Source organism: Vulpes vulpes, chromosome 14 (genome assembly GCF_048418805.1).
Source record: "Vulpes vulpes isolate BD-2025 chromosome 14, VulVul3, whole genome shotgun sequence".
Classification (NCBI taxonomy): domain Eukaryota; kingdom Metazoa; phylum Chordata; class Mammalia; order Carnivora; family Canidae; genus Vulpes; species Vulpes vulpes.
The window spans coordinates 119736690-119757623 of NC_132793.1; the positions used below are offsets into that span (position 1 = coordinate 119736690).

General features: G+C 40.9%; 1 protein-coding gene across 35 annotated transcripts in view; it reads left to right on the top strand.

Annotated features, from left to right (window-relative positions):
* The window catches only part of APBB2 (amyloid beta precursor protein binding family B member 2), a 371757-nt gene that overhangs the window by 162927 nt on the left and 187896 nt on the right, over positions 1-20934 (top strand). For 23 of the 35 annotated variants that reach the window (XM_072737825.1, XM_072737818.1, XM_072737833.1 and 20 more), the window contains 2 exons: positions 5789-5857; positions 19708-20523. In XM_072737825.1, coding sequence (XP_072593926.1) covers positions 5839-5857; positions 19708-20523 — 835 coding nt within the window. In that variant the 5' untranslated portion in view covers positions 5789-5838. Of the gene's footprint in view, positions 1-5788; positions 5858-16678; positions 16764-19707; positions 20524-20934 lie in introns of those variants that run through there. The other 12 variants (XM_072737817.1, XM_072737831.1, XM_072737812.1 and 9 more) reach the window with 2 other exon arrangements.

Here is a 20934-nt window from a genome sequence, read left to right on the forward strand (position 1 = left end):
TTTATGTGTATAGATAGATTATTTATCTACAAGTTTCACTTCAAGATAGTAAAGGAATGTTATAAAAAAGTTGTTATAGCAAGGGAATGTTGTTTCTGAAAGGATTGCACCAAGGCTAGATTTTTTGGGAAAGTCACTATTTAAAGGTAAGGAAGGAGTTAAGTAAGTGAGAGGTTCTAGAGTTGGGGTATTGGATTGTCAATGGCTGAAAGAACTTTATTCTTAAAGTTTTGGGATAAAGGTGTGATTGTGAACGCAGCAGTGTTTATGCTATTATGGAACAAGAATACACCTGGGAGGAGGTATCAGGAGAAATTAGGCTGAGGCTGGATCTGGAGTGCTAGAACTGTGTGAAGGTTGCATAACCAATGGTCTGAAGAGGAAGTGAACAGGAAAGAGACTGAGGTAAACTGAGAGGAATCAGTCAGACTTTTTGGGGTATATTCAAGAAAGGCAGGTAAAATGAAATTATTTGATTTTTATTTATTTCTATAGTCCCTCTTTGGCATCATTTAAAAGTACATAGAAAGGTCTCCTCACAAGAACAAAAATTTTCTGTGTGTGTTGACGGATATTAATTGGACTTATTGTGGTGATCTTTTTGCAGTACATTCAAATATTTTGATTCACAACATTGTACAACTGAAACTATATAATGTTGTGTGACTTACACCTCAATGAAAAATAATAAAATAAAAATAAGTGAAGCAGTCCTTTCTTCAAGGAACTTAGCCTCTGTTAGGAAAAAGATAAAATTAAAAACTTTGTATCATGTGTTATATGTAATAATAGAAATAAGTACAAACTTTAGTGTGGGATAATAGTGGTTAAAATAATTAGGTAGTTCAAAGAAAATCTTTTCAAGGGTACGGTACTTGAGCTGTATCTGAATAGATGAATGAATGTGAGTTTTCATCTATTTCTTGGAAAAAGAAGAGTTACACACAACTTTAGCTTACTCAGGAATAGTTTCTTAACCTTGTAGTCAGAAGGTCAGGCAATGAGAGCAGGAGAAGATCGTAGTTTTGTGCAGGGCTGCTGAAAGCTGCTGGGGGACCCTCCAATGCAGATGGTGGCCCTGTAGGGCAGTGCCCTTCTGCATACAGCTTTCTTGTCCCTCAGATGAGAGGTGGTAACTTGCTCTTGCTACTTCTGGAGTCTGCATTACTCCTTGTGGTTTTTCTACCTGACAGCCTTTTTTTTTTAAATAGTCCCTTAATTAAACCTGACTCAAATTATTCAATTTGATCGTGTCATCTGTTTCCTACTAGAAACCTTATGGGTACAGTAATTGTAATTACATGAAAAAAGACAAAATACACAATAAAAATGGAGGGAAAAATCTTTATTCTAAATTACAAATACAATATCACAAATAAAAAGAATAATCAGTATACATTGGGCACAATTCTAGTGAGATACAGCATTCTTGATCAGGGACTTTTCATATTGACAAAAATAAAGACATTGAGATTTAGATGGTTATAATAGAAAAAATTGAGTTGATAATATATAAAATTTTGAATTTATATATTTATATCCAATGAGGGGAAAAATCACAAAGGATCTTATACTGAACCAAATACAAGTGGGCATTTATTTATTCACTTATTCATTTGTTTAATAGTACTTACATGATTTCTGCTTGGGGACACTCTTCTGGGGTCCTCTTGGACATTTACTGAGCTTTAATGGCAATATCACAAGGCACAGAAGGATTATGAATTTTCGTTAATAGGACACATGAAAACGCTGCTAGAAGGAAATTATTGTTACTAGATTGTTTCACTTACATAATTTCATGCTTTGTTTTAAAATCACAGCTGTATTCTTAACATGGAGCAGGTAATGGCCTACCTGAGTCTCTGGTGTCTTTGAACTCAGTATGTGATTTCATGGAAACAGGCACCTGTTCTGAATACTGGCGGACCTTCCCTAGCTTTACAGCTGAGGTAGTGTTTCTGCCTGTCTTTGCTTTTATGGAAAAGGTAAATAATATTTTGATTAGGGCGAAGTTTCAGATTCTGCCCCATTCCCTAAATCAGTGCTTCTTCAACAGAAAAGTAATGTGAGCCATATATGTAGTTTGAAATTTGTAAAATTACGAATTACATTTGAATAGTAACCACATTACAAAAACAGGTGAAATCCATTTTGCCAGTATGTTTTATTTAACTCAGTGTATCCAAAATATACTCATTTCAACATGTAACCAATATTCTAAAATTATTAGTGAGATATTTTACTTTTTTTCATGCAAAGTCTTTAAAATCAGGTGTTTTTCACTTCTAGCACTCAACTTGGATGAGGAATTTTCATTAGAAATACTTGATGATGATTTAGATTTCATAAAATGTATAGTTGAGAAAGTAGATTCACCTACCCAAGAAGTTCCCCCAGAGAGTCAAGTGTCAGTTTGTAAGTTTAGATTTAAATTAATTAAAATGAAATAAAGTTAGAAATTTTGTTCCTTAGTTTCACTAGTTACATTTCAAGTGTTAGTAGCTCCAGTTGCTCCTAGTGGCTACCATATTGGACAGCACAGCTACAGAAGATGATTCTTCTTCTTCTTCTTCTTTTTAAGATTTATTTGTTGATTTGAGAGGGAGAGGGAGCGGGTGTGTGTGGCAAGAGAGGCAGCGGAAGAGGGAGAGAGAGAATCTCAGGTGGACTCCCTGCTATATGTGGAGCCAGATGCATCATGAGGCTCCATCTCACAACCCTGAGATCATGACCTAAGCTGTATCAAGAGTTGGACGTTTAATTGACTGAGCCACCCAAGTGGCTCAGCTACAGATTATTCTTAAACCATACTTGAGTGCTTTTGAATTTCTCAGGTTATTTCTTCTGCAGAACTAATCCATGCCACAGAGTCCTTAGAAACTTTTTAGCCAGATCAGGCTTATTCATCAAGAATATAAATACCTAGGGGAAAATAACTCTGCATATTTGTTCTTTAGTCCTGTGGCCAAGGAGTACCTTACACATGGCAGGTGTTTAATAAATGTTTACCTAGCTAAATCCTGTTTCTTCCTCAAATTGCAATTTAAATTGCACTTTCTCCGAAAGTGTATCCTGACTCTAGTCTATCCCATTTGCTTCATTCCATCTTCTCACAGAACTGAGTTCTTTTCCTCCTGGTCATATATGCTTATACACTGATTTGTGAATGATTTTGTGATTAATGTCCATCTCCTGGACTAGTCTATAAGTTCCACGAGAAGGGGGAATGTGTTTTTATTCACTGAAGTATCCTCTGCTCCTAGTGGAACATATGGCATGTATGGGATAAATATTAGTCAGATAATAATAGCACAGGACCATTTAAAATATGAAGTGATTAGCAGAATGTCAATTCATAACTTCATAGAAGTCAGTTTCTTTCATGCTGGAGACAAGGAATTTTTTTTAAGATGAGACATATTGAAATATTAGATTCTTAGTGTTTGTTCAAGCCTTTTTGCTCCCATAAGCATGCCTCTTCTTAACTTTTCCTCTGTTTATTAGTATTCATTGTCTTGAAATAGCTGTCACCTCACATCTGTCTCTGCTTATAACTTAAGGTACACTGAGGACAAAAAAACAGAAAAACAAAAAAACTGATTTGTAAAATACTTTTCAGGAGCTGAGAAAGGTCTAGGGCAAAAGCAAAGGTACATAGAGGAGGCATCTTTTGCTGTTTCAGGACAATTTAAAATAAACCCACCCTGTTAATTATACCAGAGTAATGAGCCTTACCTGCAATATGTGGAAATATAATTAAAAATGTATTGTGGGTCAGTAGACCAAGTTGTCAGGTCATTATCTGAATCATAAATTTGGGAGCAATGCCCATTAAAGGTTACTAGTTCGGAAAGGTTAGAATAGAATTTTGTCTTCACAGATAGAAAGTTATGCAGTTTGAATAATGCTTTAGAAAACTATCATCATTTGACTTTTTTTTTTTTTTTTTTTTTTTTTATTTATGATAGTCACACAGAGAGAGAGAGAGAGAGGCAGAGACACAGGCAGAGGGAGAAGCAGGCTCCATGCACTGGGAGCCTGACGTGGGATTCGATCCTGGGTCTCCAGGATCGCGCCCTGGGCCAAAGGCAGGCGCCAAACCTCTGCGCCACCCAGGGATCCCCATCATTTGACTTTTTGAGAAAACATCTCACATAACTGTAATAGGCATACAGAAATGTGCATGTAAGGGTGCAGCTTGAGGAATTTCCATATCCAGATCAAGAAACAGTGCATTTACCCTCATAACATCCCAGAGGCTACCTTCTTGCTGCTCCCCCTTTCCTGCCCTCCAGAGTAAATCACTACCCTGACAAAGATAAGTTTTTCCTGTTTTTGTACTTTATAAATGGAATCATGCAGTATCCGCATTTGAATTAATATAATAGATTATCATTCTAAGTGACATTCCTGATAGCAACTCATTGAAAACAGTCTGTTTTCCGTTTTCCTTATTATGTATCTAATTTGGCAGTTTACCACTGTGTCTAGTTCTTTATTATTCTTTTGAGAGATTTTCTGTGTAAATGTATGTATATATGTGTGTGTGTGCACTTACATGCATATATATGTATATGCTTTAAAAAAATCTTACTCAAAACTGCTTTTGTTCTGCTATGTATGTTACTCACCTCTTAGTGATAAGTCTTAAAGCCTTTTTCATATCAGCTCATATGGGTCTACTTTGTTTTTCCAAGTAGTGCACAGTACCCCAGTGTATGGATGTATCATAATTTAATGAACCAGCTGTCCACTGAAGAATAGTTAGTTGCCAATTTTTTGCTTTTAGAAACATACTCAGATATGGAATTGCTGAACAGTGGGGTCCGTGCATCTTAAATTTGCTCGGATATTTCTAAATGGCCTTTCAAAGAGTTTTGCCAGCTTCTACTCCCATTAGCAAGTTTTGAAAAGTCCTATTTCCAGTGTTGTTGCTGTAGTTATGTGTTATCAAGCTTAATTTAATCTTTGCATTCTGATAGAGGAATATCAGTGAGTATTTATTTATTTATTTATAAAGATTTTGCTTATTTATTCATGAGAGACACACACAGAGAGATAGGCAGAGACATAGGCAGAGGGAGAAGCAGGCTCTATCCCAGGACTCCAGGATCAGGACCTGAGCTGAAGGCAGACACTCAACCACTGAACCACCCAGATGCCCAGAGTCATTGTTATTTAAATTTACGTTTTCTTTAGTTTTGAGTGACGTTAGTTATTTATATGTTTATTTGTATTTCTCTTAGGACTTGTCCTGTCCTTTGCTCATTTTCCTATAGGTTTGTTCATACTTTTCTTAATAACATCAAAGAGCTCTTTTATATAAATGAAATTAGCCCTTTTATGTCATCGTAGTGTTAATTTCTTTCAGTTTGTTTTTTTGTATTCACTGTGTTTATAGTCGTTTTTTACTCCCAAACAGAATGTTTACATTTTTATGTGGTGAAATGTACCAATTTTTTCCTTATTGCCTTCTGAATTTTATGTTTTTATGAGAAAAAGCATTGGAAAGTTGAGACACATAGACAGACAGACAGATAGGTAACTCCAGCCTGGCATGGAAAAAGAATCTCAAGAAATGTTTGTGGGAAATGTGGCTAAGCAGAAATTTAAATTTCAGTCAAATGTGTTGTGACCAACTATAAATAAACAAAAATTTGGATATTTTCTGCCAAAAATTGTTTAACATTTTTGACAGCTTTTGGAAGAATTGTCAATGCTATGCTTTTTTTCTTCTGTGCTTGTTATTTGGGGTTTTAATTTCTCAAATGATCCCTCTTTTCAGATTTCAAATTATAACCTATTTCCTGCACCACTGCTGGCGTCCAGTGATCCATGTCAGAAGTACTTCCAGGTCAGACACACTTTCACATGTTTCAATGCAGAGAAGCAGTTGAATATTAAAACGTGAACAAATATATGTGATAGATGACTGTTTTGATGTTAAACATGGTTTGCTAAAATGACATGTTTTTGCTTTTTATTGTTCAGTCATGTGGTGGAAAAGTAGATCGTTAAAATAAGATAGGAGAATCAACTGAACTTACCTGTATTTATGTAGCAATTGCATGACCCTAGTAATATAATATAAAAGTATTTTAGTTGATTATAACAGGAAACTAAAACTATGTCAGATTTTCCCAACTAGCATTGCACGTGATAGCCTGTGAATACTTACATGTGGACAATGAGGTGTCAGTGGTGAGTCTTCTAAAATAGCATCTTAGCCATTGTTGAGTCTTCAACCATTGTTGGGTTTGTCTAGAGCAGAACTCCCCCATTGAGTATTCTCTTTGATCTGGTACTGATTAAATTCAGGCCTTAAGAAAACCACCTTAATTTTATTGTATATCCCTTTCTCTGTGTCAGGATGGATGCTAGTCCACACACAGTGTGGTGTGGGATTTAACTCTTCATCTCACAGTAATAGAATAAGGAAGAAGTAATTGCTATAACAGTTTGAATTACACATAGACTTAGGACTGCAAGTGAAAGATGAATCGTGGAATCCATATTTGTTAGGATACAAACCACTCAGCAAATTCTGAGTTTTTAAGTAAGTAGATTTAAACCATGGACAGATGGGTATTAAAGTCTCTCAGTTCTGAATTAAAATCCTTAAGGACGTCCCAGCCATTTTCTCCTTTATATAATACTGCATGTTCCATTTCAACGTAGAACTAAAATAAAACATAACGAAATAAACGCCAAGCTCAGTAGAGGTATGTGAACAACAGGTAATATTCTTTTTATACAAAAGAGCCAAAAACAATGTGATAAACCTAAATTCACACAGGAAAATTAGGAACTTTGAGCTGATTCTTAGATCCCCACTGTGGTAATTTAAGGGCAGGGAGTAGATTTTCTTTGTAGATACATATTTGAACAGGCATATTAGTTTTGGAAAATCAGGGCAAATACACATGTCCTTTTAAGAAACACAGGTTAAACTGTTGAGAATGGTTCCTTTTAGGAATTCTTTAGCATTTAAAATCTTTTATTACATTGCAAGATAAGCTCTCTATGGAAACTGTAAAGACAAAGCTGGCAAGCATATAAAATGCTGTATTTTCCTCTAAATGGAAGTGAACAAATCAGATAACTTCTAGGAATTTCTTACTGTCACTTATAGTTTATTATGCTAATGTATTCATTCTTTCTAATGGTACTCAAGTTGCTTTTGTTTGTTGGTAGTTGTATAAGAGATAATGACACAATTATCCAGCACTTTTTTTTTTAAAGATTTTATTTATTTATTCATGAGAGACACAGAGAGAGGGAGAAGCAGGCTCCAGGCAGGGAGCCCGATGTGGGACTTGATCCCGGGTCTCCAAGATTACCCCCTGGGCCGAAGGCAGACCCTCAACTGCTGAGCCACCCAGGCATCCCCAGCATGGTTTTTTAATGACAACTACTACTATCATGTGTTGGTATAGAATGTGATGCATTTTACAAGGAAAGCAGTATTCTTATTTTAGTGGAGTGTATAGCCCAGTCATTTTTTTTTTTTACTTAAAAATTCAGGTGGCAAATAAAATCTTTAAAAAAGAAAAGAAAGAAAAGAAAGAAAAGAAAAGAAAAAGAAAAAGAAAAAGAAAAAAAAATAAAAAGAAAGAAAAGAAAGGGGCAGCCCAGGTGGCTCAGCGGTTTAGCGCTGCCTTCAGCCCAGGGTGTGTGATCCTGGAGACCCAGGATCAAGTTCCATATTGGGCTCCTTGCATGGAGCCTGCTTCTCCCTGTGCCTATGTTTCTGCCCCTCTCTCTCTCTCTGTCTCTCTGTCTCTCTGTCTCTCATGAATAAATAAATAAAATTAAAAAAAAAGAAAAGAAAAGAAAAATTCAGGGGGTAGCTAGTACAGAAGAGTCTGGTCCGATAACTGGGATAAAGTAGCCTTCCATCCCATTTCCTGATGACAGGGAGCCTTTTAAAAAACAAACATACCCCCGAACATACACCATTATCTGTCTGGAAGATTCCTGTTGAACCTTCAAGATTCAACTCAGGAGTCCTTTCCAAGGAGGTCTCAGCCAATGACATAGTCAAGTAGTTACCCTCTTTCACAGAATCTGCCATTGTTCCATACTCTCTGGTAGAAATGACCTGAGGCCCAGCTTGTCAGTTAGTCAAGAAAACCTGTGTCATTACTTTATCGCTCACCTACTTCTTCCCACCTAAGCCAGTATCTTCAAGCTTGCTCATTGACCATATTCATCCAACTTGGTCATAAAAATCTAGAGCTGTATTAAAAACATACGTTAATTTTCCAAAGATGTTGAGGCTCTTCTAAACAATGCAAATGGCTTAGAAATTGAGCAGAGAAAATATCCTTGGGATAAGCATATATACTATCCCAAGGTGACTGCTTTCAAGGTCTTCATTCTTTTTGTTTGTTTGTTTGTTTGTTTTTATTTATTTATTCATGAGAGACTCAGAGAGAGAGAGGCAGAGACACAGGCAGAAGGAGAAGCAGGCTCCCTACGCGGAGCCTGATGTGGGACTGGATCCCAGGACTCTGGGATCATGACCTGAACCAAAGGCAGATGCTCAACCACTGAGCCACCTAGGTGTCCCCCAAATACTTTTTTTCTCATAAGATTCTCTACCTACTTCAGCCATTGTGAGTTTGTTTATTTTTTTTTAAGATTTTATTTATTTATTCATGAGAGACAGAGAGAGAGAGAGAGAAAGAGAGAGAGAGGGGCAGAGACACAGGCAGAGGGAGACGCAGGCTCCATGCTGAGAACCCAACACGGGACTTGATCCCTGGTCCCCAGGATCACGCCCTGGACTGAAGGTGGTGCTAAACTACTGAGCCACCCACACTGCCCGTGAGTTTGTTTAATAACTGTTCATTCTCATTACCCATTCTGATTGAATTTCTTGAAGAAAAGTATCTGGTACATCTCTTTGAGTCTCCTCAGCTCCACTTGGGATATTTAACAAAGTGAGTCCTCAGGCAATTAAGTTGAGTGGGCTTGAAAAAACCCTTAGGTAGGTAAGACCTAGCTATTGAAATCACCCTCGTACCATAAAGCCTGGGTAGTTGCCCTGTGAATCAGCTGTGTGAAGCTGTTAGAAACTTTCAAGGTTATGGACTCCTGGGTGGCTCAGTTGGATGAGCCTTTGACTCTTGGTTTCAGCTCAGGTCATGATCTCAAGGTCCTGGGATCCAGCCCCATGGCTGGCTTTGCGCTCAGTTGGGGAGTCTGTTTGAGGATTCTTTCTCTCTCCCTCTGCCCCTACCTCTCTCACGTGCACGCACACACTCTCTCTCAAATAAATAAATCTTAAAAAAATAAATAAATAAAAGAAACTTCCAAGGTTCTAATCCTGTGATCTCAGTGACCCATAGCCTTGGCCTCTTTTGTTCAGAGAGAAGTTCTTATCATTTTCGTCACATTGGGAGTTTACTTTCATGAGTAATTTCAGGAAACCAGCCTTATTTTGCCTCTCCTTCCTAAAAGAAACAAAATCTGAGTTATTTTATTTCCTTAATACTTTGAGGTCTAGTTCAAAAGGCAACATTGCTCAGGGTAGAAATTGGCTGTTAACTCCTCAGTGGAAATAAAATTGTGTAGCAGAAAAATGAAAATGAAGAAATTGTGAAGTTTAATTGAAGAGTGGGACAAACAAACATTGGGCTTCCCTGGGCCATTTGTCCATTTCCAATTCCAATTCCAATTCCAATGAATGAATGTCATGGGAGCACACAGGGAGTAGACAGGGTATGGAGAGAAGAGTTTCTGGTCATTATTGACAAAATTTTCTTTGACAGTTGCCTAGAGGTCTCAGAAAAGAGAAACAGAGGGGGCAGGTTTAACTACAGGTTCCAGCATGGGTTTGTATTAGGATGTCGTCAGAATTATGGGATTACATTTTAGTGTTGGGATCTTAGTGACTCTCGGTTTCTGGAAAGCTTTATTGGTTATAGAATTTAAGTAACCCTCGCTTACTTAGTTTTGTTTAGGCCTCATAAAAAATACTCTGTTTTTTAACGAAGCATTTTTTATTTAGTTGCTAATAGGAGAAAACTCAGTTTAAAATGGTTTAAGCACACACCAAAAAATCAATTGACTTTAATACCCAAGGAGTCTAGGGGTATTATGTGGTAGGCATGGCTTCTTCTTTTAGGGATTCCAACAATGTCATTAGAGCTTCCTCCTTTCTCTCTGTCTCGTGGATCTGCTTGCTCATAGGTTCATGCTAATAACTCAGGTTGCCTCTTCATGGTGACCTCTCAAAGCTCCAGACTCATATCTTCTAGTTTTAGAAAAAGAGAAAAGAGAGCACCCCTTTTCTGAGCATTCTGGCAACAATCTTAGGGCTGGCTTTGTGTGGGTCACATGCTTTTCCTTGAGCCAGTCACCATAGCCATGAGGATTTGCTATTCTGACTGGCTGGGCCTGGGCCATGTCCTCTACAAAATAACGGGCAGCAGCATCTCTGCCTGAAACACATGGGCTGAACCCCTAGAATGTAAGCTGCCCAAGAGTAGGTATTTTTATTTTGTCAGTTTTGTGCACTGCTATAACCTTCATAGTTAGAACCATATCTTTTGCACAGTAGAGCACACCAGAGAATCTGTTGAATGAAGGAATGAGTGTGTAGAAAAGTTGATTCCCCAAGAAAAATTGTGGGGCTGTTACCAGATAGAGAGGAAATGCATGTCAGGCTATCACAGATGTTTCTCTGTGTGCATGCAGGGGAGCAGCGGCAGTAGTAATATTAGCTCTTGTCTCACTTTTAATTCAACTTACACCCAGCTCTGGAATAGGAATTGATCCTCCTGAATTGATGTTGAATCATAACAGCATGACAAATAACTTTGGAGACAATGGCAAAGTTTTGGAGCCCCATCCAACTACCAGAAATCTAGGAGCAGAACCATCTCTGTATTGCTCAAATGTGTCAATAGAGTTCTGCCGTTAGATCATAGTAATAGTTGTATGACTCTGTGAATATGCTAAACACCCCTGAATTGTACATTCAGAGTGAGCTTTATGATATGTAAGTTATATCCTATAAAGTGAATAAAACAGTCACCACTCTCAAGGAACTTATAATTTAGGAGGGGAGTTAGACATCTCAGTTGGCATTTATAGTGTAATATAGAAGTGCTGATATGAACAGCCTGTTACATACCTAGCACAGAGGTGGGGGCAGCCATTATTGTGTTTAGGAATCAGAGAAAGGCTAAAGGAGCTGGGTTTTGAAGGATTTATAGTTTTCAGGCAGGGTATAGGGTGGGGGTAGGGGAAATGAAGGCAAAAGACATACCTAGGTAGAGGAAACAAACTCCATGTGCATGGGGAAGAGTTGAGAAGGGGCTTGGCATTGTCAAGAAAGTTGACTGTGGCTATAGTGTAGAGAACAAGACGGGGGGCGGGAGTACAGTGGTGGGAGATGTGACCAGAAGGCTCGATTGAGACTAGCATAGGGGAGTTTGAAGTGGCTCACAGAGTGAGCAGAATTCAAACAAGGGGCCAGAAGGTGTTTTCAAGCAGGAGATCTACATGATCAGTTTGTATTTATTTTTTTTTAAGATTTTATTTATTTATTCATGAGACACACACACACACAGAGAGAGAGAGAGAGAGAGAGAGAGAGAGAGGCAGAGACACAGGCAAAGGGAGAAGCAGGCTCCATGCAGGGAGCCCAACATGGGACTCGATCCCGGGTCTCCAGGATCAGGCCCTGGGCTGAAGGCGGTGCCAAACCACTGAGCCACCCGGCCTGCCCACGGTTTGTGTTTAGAATGATACAGGGCAAAAAGTGTCAGGCTAGACTGCAGAGCCATTACACTTGCAGATTTAGAAAGAAACTGATGAGTGATGAGGGCCTGAAAGCAGGCATGGAGGAGATGGGAAGGGGAGACTCAGTTTACCAGAGGAACACTTTAAGGAAAATGGGCAGAATTCGGTAGGATAAGAAAGCCATGAAGGACCATCCAGTGCTGCTAGTCTGGGAAATGCAGAGGCAATGCCCGGAATTCTCACTTAGGGTCTAGCCCATGTGTCAGTGGATTTAACTCCCTCCATCCCTCCAATTCCTAGGGAGTATTAGGCCAAGTGGTCTTCGATCTTAAATCTGTAGTAACATCATGGGAGGCAAAGATAAATGGAGGTGGCCTGAATGCCCCAACTTCTGAGTGTCACTGTGGTATTAGGATCGGGGAAAGCAGGCTAAAATGTCTTACATGGAGAAGAGCAGAAGCAAGAGATGCGTGAGGGGGGTGGTAGCCTTTCACTTTTATACCCACAGAGCGTTCATTGGTTCCCCATACTTTTTAGTATCTATACGATTGCTGTGTTGCTATTTCCCAGCATATGTGATTCCCTTTCGATCATGGTTACTAACGATGCTGGTGGTAAATATGAGGAAGGAAGGGAAGGGAGGGAGGGCCAGAATGGGGTGCTGGGGGGCATGGTGGTGACAGGAGCACTGTACCCCACGTACCGGAGCCTCCGCTGAGCCATTAGTGCTGTTCATACCAAAGCTTGGAGAACTCGGAGCTGGGAGCATGACAGCAATAAGAAATCACGTCTGGCAGAGAAGTATACCAGCCTGTTCTGGGTCACAAAACATATACTTTGGACTGTAAATAGCCTTTTCTTCTATGGCGGAATTGCATAAGAATTTCTTGAGCCGAGACCGAGGAGCAAAATAAATTGGTCTGGATAGTATATTGAAAGATTTTATTTTAACTCTTGCTCAGATGCTGCATGGGATAAAAGCTGGAGAGGAGCTAGACTTTTAATGTAAACAGTTCTTGAGATGTTGAAACACTTGGCTTTTTTTTTTTTTTTCATCGTATTCACTGATTTTTTTTCTCTGAGCATGCATTGAACACCTACTGTGTGCTACGCTGCTCTTCTGGTTGCTGGAGCTCACGGTCTAATAGGAAACTCAAAAGGCAAAAATAACAGTGGGAGTGATGCTGTCAGAGAGAGAAGTGTATGGAGGTTTGAGACTATAGAAGAAGGAGCCCTGCAATCTGCCTGGAGGGGCACGAAGACAGTGCACAACAAGGTGATCTCTACCTTGAATACCTTGAATCTTTTTTTTTTTTTTTTTTTTTTAAGATTTATGGGGCAGGCCGGGTGGCTCAGCTGTTTAGTGCCGCCTTCAGCCCTGGGCCTGATCCTGGAGCCCCGGGATCGAGTCCCATGTTGGGCTACTTGCATGGAGCCTGCTTCTCCCTCTGCCTGTGTCTCTGCACCCCTCTTTCTCTCTCTCTCTCTCTCTCTCTCTGCGTCTCTCACGAATAGATAAATAAAATCTTAAAAAAAAAAAAAGTTTTATTTATCTATTCGTGAGAGACGCAGAGAGAGGCAGAGACATAGGCAGAGGGAGAAGCAGGTTCCCTGCCGGGAGTCTGATGCGGGACTCGATCCCAGGACCCTGGGATCACGACCTGAGCCAAAGGCAGATGCTCAGCCACCCAGGCTTCCACCATCTACCTTGAATCTTAAAGGTGAAATAGAAATTTGCCAGATGGGAGAGAAGGATGTTGAGAATGTGTGCAAGGACAAGCAATGTGACATGTGTGATCAGAGTGTTTCAAGTGCCTCAGCAGTCATTATCTTGTTCTAGTGGTTCTTGGCCTTGACCACACACTGGAATTGCCCTGACCAGGCCCAATCCCAGGTCAATTGAATCAGAGTCTTTGGAGGGTGTCTTTCGGAGTGGGCCTTTGCCTTTTCTATGTCTTTAAAAGCTTCCCAAGGGATGCATGCAGCCAGGGTTGAAAACATTTCCTTGTTCCTGTAACACCTGTGCTTTGACCTTTTGGAGACCTCTGATCCCTTGGCCTTTCCCTCCCAGCTCTCCATCCTCTTCCTGGCTCCATTCCCTGCCCTCTCCAGGCCCTACCCAGAGTACATTCCTCATCTGTTCACTTCCCCACACCTTATTCCTCACTTCTGCCCCCATCTGTGACTATGTCTTCATTTTTACCTCCCATTTTTTAAAAAAGATTTTATTTATTTATTCATGAGAAACACAGAGAGACATACATAGGTAGAGGGAAAAGCAGGCTCCCTGTAGGGAACCTGATATGGGACTCAATCCCTGGACTTTGGGATCATGACCTGGGCCAAAGGCAGACACTCAGCCACTGAGCCACCAGGGTGCCCCAGTAGGTTGCCTTTTCATTTCATTGATGGTATCCTTTGCTGTGCAGAAAATTTGGGGGGTTGATGTCATCCCACTTGTTTATTTTTGCTTTTGTTGCCTTTGCTTTTGGTGTCAAACCCAAAGAACAATTGCCAAGACCCATGTCAAGGAGCTTACTGCCTATGTTTTCTTCTGGGAATTTTATGGTTTCAAGTCTTATGTTGAAGTCTTTTATCCATTTTAAGTTGATGTTTGTGTGGAGGGGATAAGGGCGTGGTCCCATTTCATTCTTCCACATGTGGCTGTCCAGCTTTCCCAGCACCATTTATTGAAGAGACCATCCTTTCTCAGTTGTGTATTCTTGGCTTGTCATAAGTTAATTAGCTGTACATGCATGGGGTTATTTCTGTGCTCTCTGGTCTGTCCCATTGATCTGTGTGTCTCTTCTTATTCCATCAAACTTAACATTTCTTTTAGAAAAAGTCACCAACTCTGTGTTTTTCCCATGTGACTGTTTCTGGACTTTGTTCCTCTCCTTGTGTTCCCCTCGCCTGCTTCCTCTCGGGGGAAGACTTTACTTCCACAGAGAAAATTGAGGCTGTCAGTGCTGCTTTTCCTTGGCTTTGTGTCACAGCCATGGTAGATATGCCTGTTGCCACCCTTACTTCTTTCCTTCCTTCTCTCATCAAACATCCCTTGTCTTGGGCAAGGCTGACTCTCTCATATCTGCTATGCTCCCTCCTCTCATCACCTGGATCCTTTTTAAAAAAGATTTTGTTTATTTCTGAGAGAGAGAGAGAGAGAGAGAGAGAGAGAGAGAGAGAATGAGCATGAGCCAGGGGGAGGGACAGAGGGAGAAGCAGACTCCTGGCTGAGCAGGGAGCCTGATAGGGGAACTCAATCCCAGGACCCTAGGATCATGACCTGAGCTGAAGGCAGACGCCTAACAAACTGAGCCACCCAGATACCCTCATCACCTGCATTCTATCTTATTCATATATCCCTCTTGTGTTTCCATCTTCCCCTTCTCTACTGGCCTCTGCATTTCCAGCTTCTAAGCAATAAAACATCACTAAGACTATAATCTTTAAAAAACAAAAATTCCTTCCTATAACCCCAAGTCATCCTCCAACTGCTCTTCTGTCCCCTCACTTTGTTGGGGGAAGTTCCTTGAAGGTCACCCTCTGCCCACCTCTGCCATTCTCCCAAAGCTGTTGGAGAACAGAAGCCACCAATGTTCTTATAATCAGCCAGTGCTGCTTAACGGGGGGCCTTATCTTCATGCCCTGGGCAAGGGATGAATGATTAGAGTCAGTGAGAGGGAAAGACTCTCCCCACCTAGAACCCCCCACCCTATGCCTAAGTCTCTCATGCCCACCTTGTTCTTTCCCTCCTGTCTTGATTGGATTATTTACAGTAGCCTTCCAGGGGGTTTCTGGGCCTGGGTTTTGCTTCCCTTTGATAAATGGCAGAGTCAGACTCTAACACCTAATGGAAGAGTGTGAAGATGGGGCCAGCCTGCCTCTTTCATTGGGGAAGCACTCTCCATCTGCCTCATTCTTCTCTTGCCCTGATGACTACTCAGGTTTTAATTGCCTAATTTACATTGCTTCTTTAATGCCCTTTCATCAAAGTCATCTTGGAGAACATGCTGGGGGAAAGATACCCTTTCCCTCTACCACATAAAGGAATACAACACATACATACACATACATCCTCTCCCTATCCCTCTCTCTCTCTCTCTTCCTGTTTCTTTCTCTTCAACCTCAGATTCATCCTTTACTCTATTGAAGTGCTTGATCTTCTTCTCTGCCTGGGGTTCAAGTCCAAACCCTTGGAGCATGTCTTGTAGGACTCCACCTGACTCGTCCTCCCCCTTAACCGCATCTCAACTTTTGTGTTTGGATTTGCTAAGACCCCCCAAATGCCAATCCACCCTCTCTTACCTTCACATCCTCTCCAGACTGAAGTGGGAAGACCACTCACTCCTTTGCACCTCCCCCAATTCCCATCCTGGTTGATATTTATTACATTATGGCATGTTTGTCTTCAACAAGGCTGAAAGCACTCAGCAGGTGGGACCTTGTGTGTCTTGGTTCCCCTACTCCTAGCACAGTGCCTGGCAAGAGGAAAGTGCTCCTTAAAGATGGTGATCAGACACAAAAGTGCGTGGGAAAGGAGGGAATGGTAAAATAATAATCCCTAATGGTATGCCAGGCATTAGGCTAAATGCTTGACAGTCATCTCTCTTCGTTCTCAACAAAATCAGTGAGGGGTAGATACTACTACTATCCTGATTTTACAGCAAAGAAATGGAGAATTTAACTCACTTACCTGTATGTCAAGGAATTTGGACTTATTCTTGAGTCCAAAGAAAACAGTTAAATAGAATAGATTCAAAGAGACGTTGTCAGATTTCCTTTGCTTTAAAAAAGAAACACAAACCTCCTTCCTCTTAAACTTGAGTGATTTTTTCCCCCTATAATTAAGCTCTCTGGATCCAACTTCTTTATCTCATCTTGTTAACCTGTTTACTTCCTGTGTGTCCATACAGCAGGACCATTTTTATCACTTGGAGCAGATCAGGTGTTAATTTGGGGGCCCTGGCAGGCAGCTCTGTGCTCTGTCACTCGGATCTAAAGGGGTAAGGGTTGCTTATACTTATTTTTAAATACCCGCCTGCATTTCTCTTTTTAACCCTCACAAAAACCACATGCTATTAATGTGCCCATTTTTCAGACAAGGACCCTAACGATCTGGTGTCCTAGATCCCTCAGCTAGTAAGTAGCATGGACAGGGCTCAAGCCTTGTCCCCCTGGCCCTGAGTTCTTTGTTCTTATCCTCATGGCACTGCCTCCCACATTCAGGGCCTCCTTTTTTTTTTTTTTTAAAGATTTTATTTATTTATTCATGAGAAACATAGACAGAGAGAAAAAGAGAGAGAGAGAGGCAGAGACACAGGCAGAGGGAGAAGCAGGCTCCATGCAGGGAGCCCGACGTGGGACTCGATCCCCGGACTCAAGGATCACGCCCTGGGCTGACGGCGGTGCTAAACTGCTGAGCCACTTGGGCTGCAGGGGCCTCCTTCTTTGAAGCCTTGTTCTTTCTAGGAATTTGCTGACCTCTGCCTACTTCTTTGGAGCCCAAATGACTGCCCAGCTGGTAGTTAACTCCTAGAGACAGCTGTATATGTCATAGCATTAACTTGGCTGTTCTAGATGTGAACCTTTTATTTTGCTCCCAGTTGATACCATCATTTAATATCTTAAGATGCACACAAACTGTATTCAGGCTTTGATCTATAAAAACAGTGCAGACAGAGCTGTTTTGTACGGGATGGTCCTGTTGTTCTAATTTAACCCGCCCAGACCTCCCCTTCATAATATCTCGCACACAGAAATGTTCCAAAGGGCATAGGGAGGGCAGTGGGATCCAAAAGGCTGATGAGAATGTGGCGAAAGGTTTTTATCTATCACATCCAAGATATAAAAGCTATTTAATCACCTAGAAATTTTGATAGTATTCTTTCTGAAAATGTTTCTGGTTATAAACAAAGTAAATAAAGCTTTCTCCCTAATAACAGTGTTAGAATATAGTACCTTAACATCATAAAATAGCCTCCCAGAAATATTTGCCATGTCATTTAAAAAGCAGAGATTTCCTTTCTCATAGTAATGTCATTCTAAATACCCAAGAGTTTAAATGGCATTTTCTCTTATGTGCCCATGTGACAAGATATGTGTCTCTGGGAAAATTTCAAATGGGTTCAAGGTGGGCCCTTTTTTTTTTTTTTCTTAAAACAGGATTCAGTTTTATGTTTTTAAAAAAATTTTTTTTAAAGATTTTATTTATTCATGAGAGAGAGAGAGAGAGAGAGAGGCAGAGACACAGGCAGAGGGAGAAGCAGGCTCCATGCAGGGAGCCTGATGTGGGACTTGATCCAGGGTCTCCAGGATCACGCCCTGGGCCGTAGGCCAGTGCTCAACCGCTGAGCTATCCAGGGATCCCCGGTGGGCCCTTTCATATCAAGTGCTACTCTTGAGTGAAGTTGAATTATAAATTGGAATATATGAAAATGGTAGTAATAGTGAAAACAGTATAATTATTTTAAAATGTAGTTGCCAGGATTTTGCTTAAAAAGGAGAAACAAACCAGATTTTTTTTTCTAACTAAAATGAAGCCCAGGGGCTCAGCTGTTTTGCTGGGTTAGCAATAATCCTTATAAGTAACAATTCTAAAGAATGGCGTCCAAGGTCTAACCACTTCATGTTACAGCCCTTAGCTGTCTTTGTAGGCCATGCGTGTATTGCGTTATAAATGTGGGCGCTGCCTATAGTGTACATTGCCTGCCTTTCTAGAAGCACACAGACCCGAGCATGAGTGGGTGACTCTTTCCTAAAGTAGATGATCCTGAGTATTTGATGATAGAAAGAAATACCTCAAGCTCCCAAGCAAAGGAACATTTTTACCTTCCTTCCCTGTGGAGGTCTCTGTTTTGCCTGCGGGTGGAAGAGGGAGTTGTCACAATACAATTTTAGGAATGTTAGGAGCTGTGCTTTGGTTCATTTGCTGGTGTAAACTCACTGAGGTCTCCGTGGAGGGCAAAGGATCAGATAAGAAAGGGTCATTCTTCATAGGCTGAGAAATGTGAAACCTTAGGAATTTTTGTTGATGAATCTTATTCCTTTCTAGTCTGAGAAACTTTTCTTTCTTCCTAGTAAGAGACACATGGAATAAATCACGGATGGTATGAACAATATTTGAGATAAATGCAACTGTCAGATAGTTTCCTAGGAGTCCTGCAAGGGCACACAGGGCCTGCAAACCGCTGAGTCTGTATTTTAATTCAGTGGAATATATTCAGACTCCTTTGGGGGCTCTAACAGAGCAGTAGCCAAGGTCTCAAGGCTGCATTATTAGTAATAGTTTGTGTGTGTGTGTGTGTGTGTGTGTGTGTGTGTGTGTTCTCAAGTAACTGAGCCATTTCTCCAAAATGTCTTTCATCCAAACACTAAGCCCAGGTCAAAAATGTTCACAAAGATATTAGCAAACTCTGATGGAGATTTGGTTTTTCCAGGCATTCAGAACACAATTTCTCAACATGGCTGAGAAAAATTACCTTGGATGTATGGTACATTGTTGAACAGTGACCTTTCAGGTTAATTAAGAAGACTGGAACCCCAGAGGATTTTTGGGCAACTTTTTTGTTGCTCAAAGGAACTACAGAATAGAAATGTGGTGTGAATGTTTAGAAAGGGGATGCTTTGCAAGGTTGTGAATAATGACCAGGAGAAAATGCCCTGAAATGAGTTCAAAAGGGAGATTCTAAATAAAATTTGGACCCTTAGACCACTCAGCTTTTCTGTAAATTGGCTTCTTTTTGTATCCACGTTAAGCCTTTTATTTGTTCCTATTTAATTTATGAGTGAATAGTGAAAATAAAGAGGAAAATGAGTCCATTCTATAAGAATGTGTGCAATGGAAGCATTAATCCTTTCAATTTTTTGTAAAAACAATGTTGGCTCACTGTATGCTAAGCAGTTTAATCATGCCAGGCAGCCTGCTAATGACTACTTTCTTTTTTCCAGGTGACTCAGGTGTAGACACCGTGGCAGTGTTTATGGCCAGCAGCGGAGCCACAGACATCACAAATCGAAACAGCCCAGCCACACCACCAAACACCCTTCATCTCCGTTCCTCCCACAATGAACTGTTGAATGCTGAAATAAAACACACCGAAAGCAAGAACAGCACACCCCCCAAATGCAGGAAAAAATATGCACTAACTAACATCCAGGTGGCAATGGGCCTCTCTGATCCAGCTGCACAGCCCCTGCTGGGAAGTGGCTCTGCCAACATCAAGCTGGTGAAAAATGGGGAGAACCAGCTCCGGAAGGCTGCAGAACAGGGACAGCAGGACCCCAACAAAAACGTCAGCCCCACTGCAGTCATCAACATAACTTCTGAGAAGTTAGAGGGCAAAGAGCCCCACCCATGCGATTCCTCAGGCTGTGAAATTCTACCCTCCCAACCCAGGAGAACCAAGAGCTTCCTAAATTACTATGCAGACCTGGAAACCTCAACCAGAGAACTAGAGCAGAACTTAGGCAACCAGCACGGGGTTGTGGAAGAGAAATCGCAGCCGGGCCAGGGCCAGGCCTCCACCGTCATCGGGAATGGTGAAGCACTGCCACAGAAAGCCAACAAAGCCCAGTTCAGCCCCGAAGATGGCCAAGTGGCCACGGTGTCATCCAGCCCAGAGACCAAGAAGGATCATCCTAAGACGGGAGCCAAAACTGACTGCGCACTCCACCGGATCCAGAACCTGGCACCGAGTGATGAGGAGTCCAGCTGGACAACACTATCCCAAGAGAGCGCCTCGCCCAGTTCCCCAGATGAAACAGGTACCCCTGGGAAGGGTCTAGACCATGGCATTACTTTCTTCTGGTGTTCCCAGTTATTGACGAGATTAAGCCCTAGTCGCACCAAAAAAGTCCATTTGTGGGCAGAGAAGAATGTATGCCTCTTGGGGTACAATAAGGCAGTTTGTGTGGAAAATATCATTAAATTTCTCCCTGGCTTCATTTTGGTTCTTACCTATGTTGTTTGTTCTGGTGAGCATTTTTGTAAAAGAAATGGGTCCTTGGTGTATAGTAAAGCATGATCTGTTTTGAAATTATACTGCCAGCGCTTAGGTGAACTGGCTCTAAACCCTATCTAGAAATACTGGGTTTTGTAAAGCAAAATAATAAAAGAGAGAGAGTTGCAGGGGACAACACATAGCTTCATGAAAAGAACCAACTATTTTAAAGTTC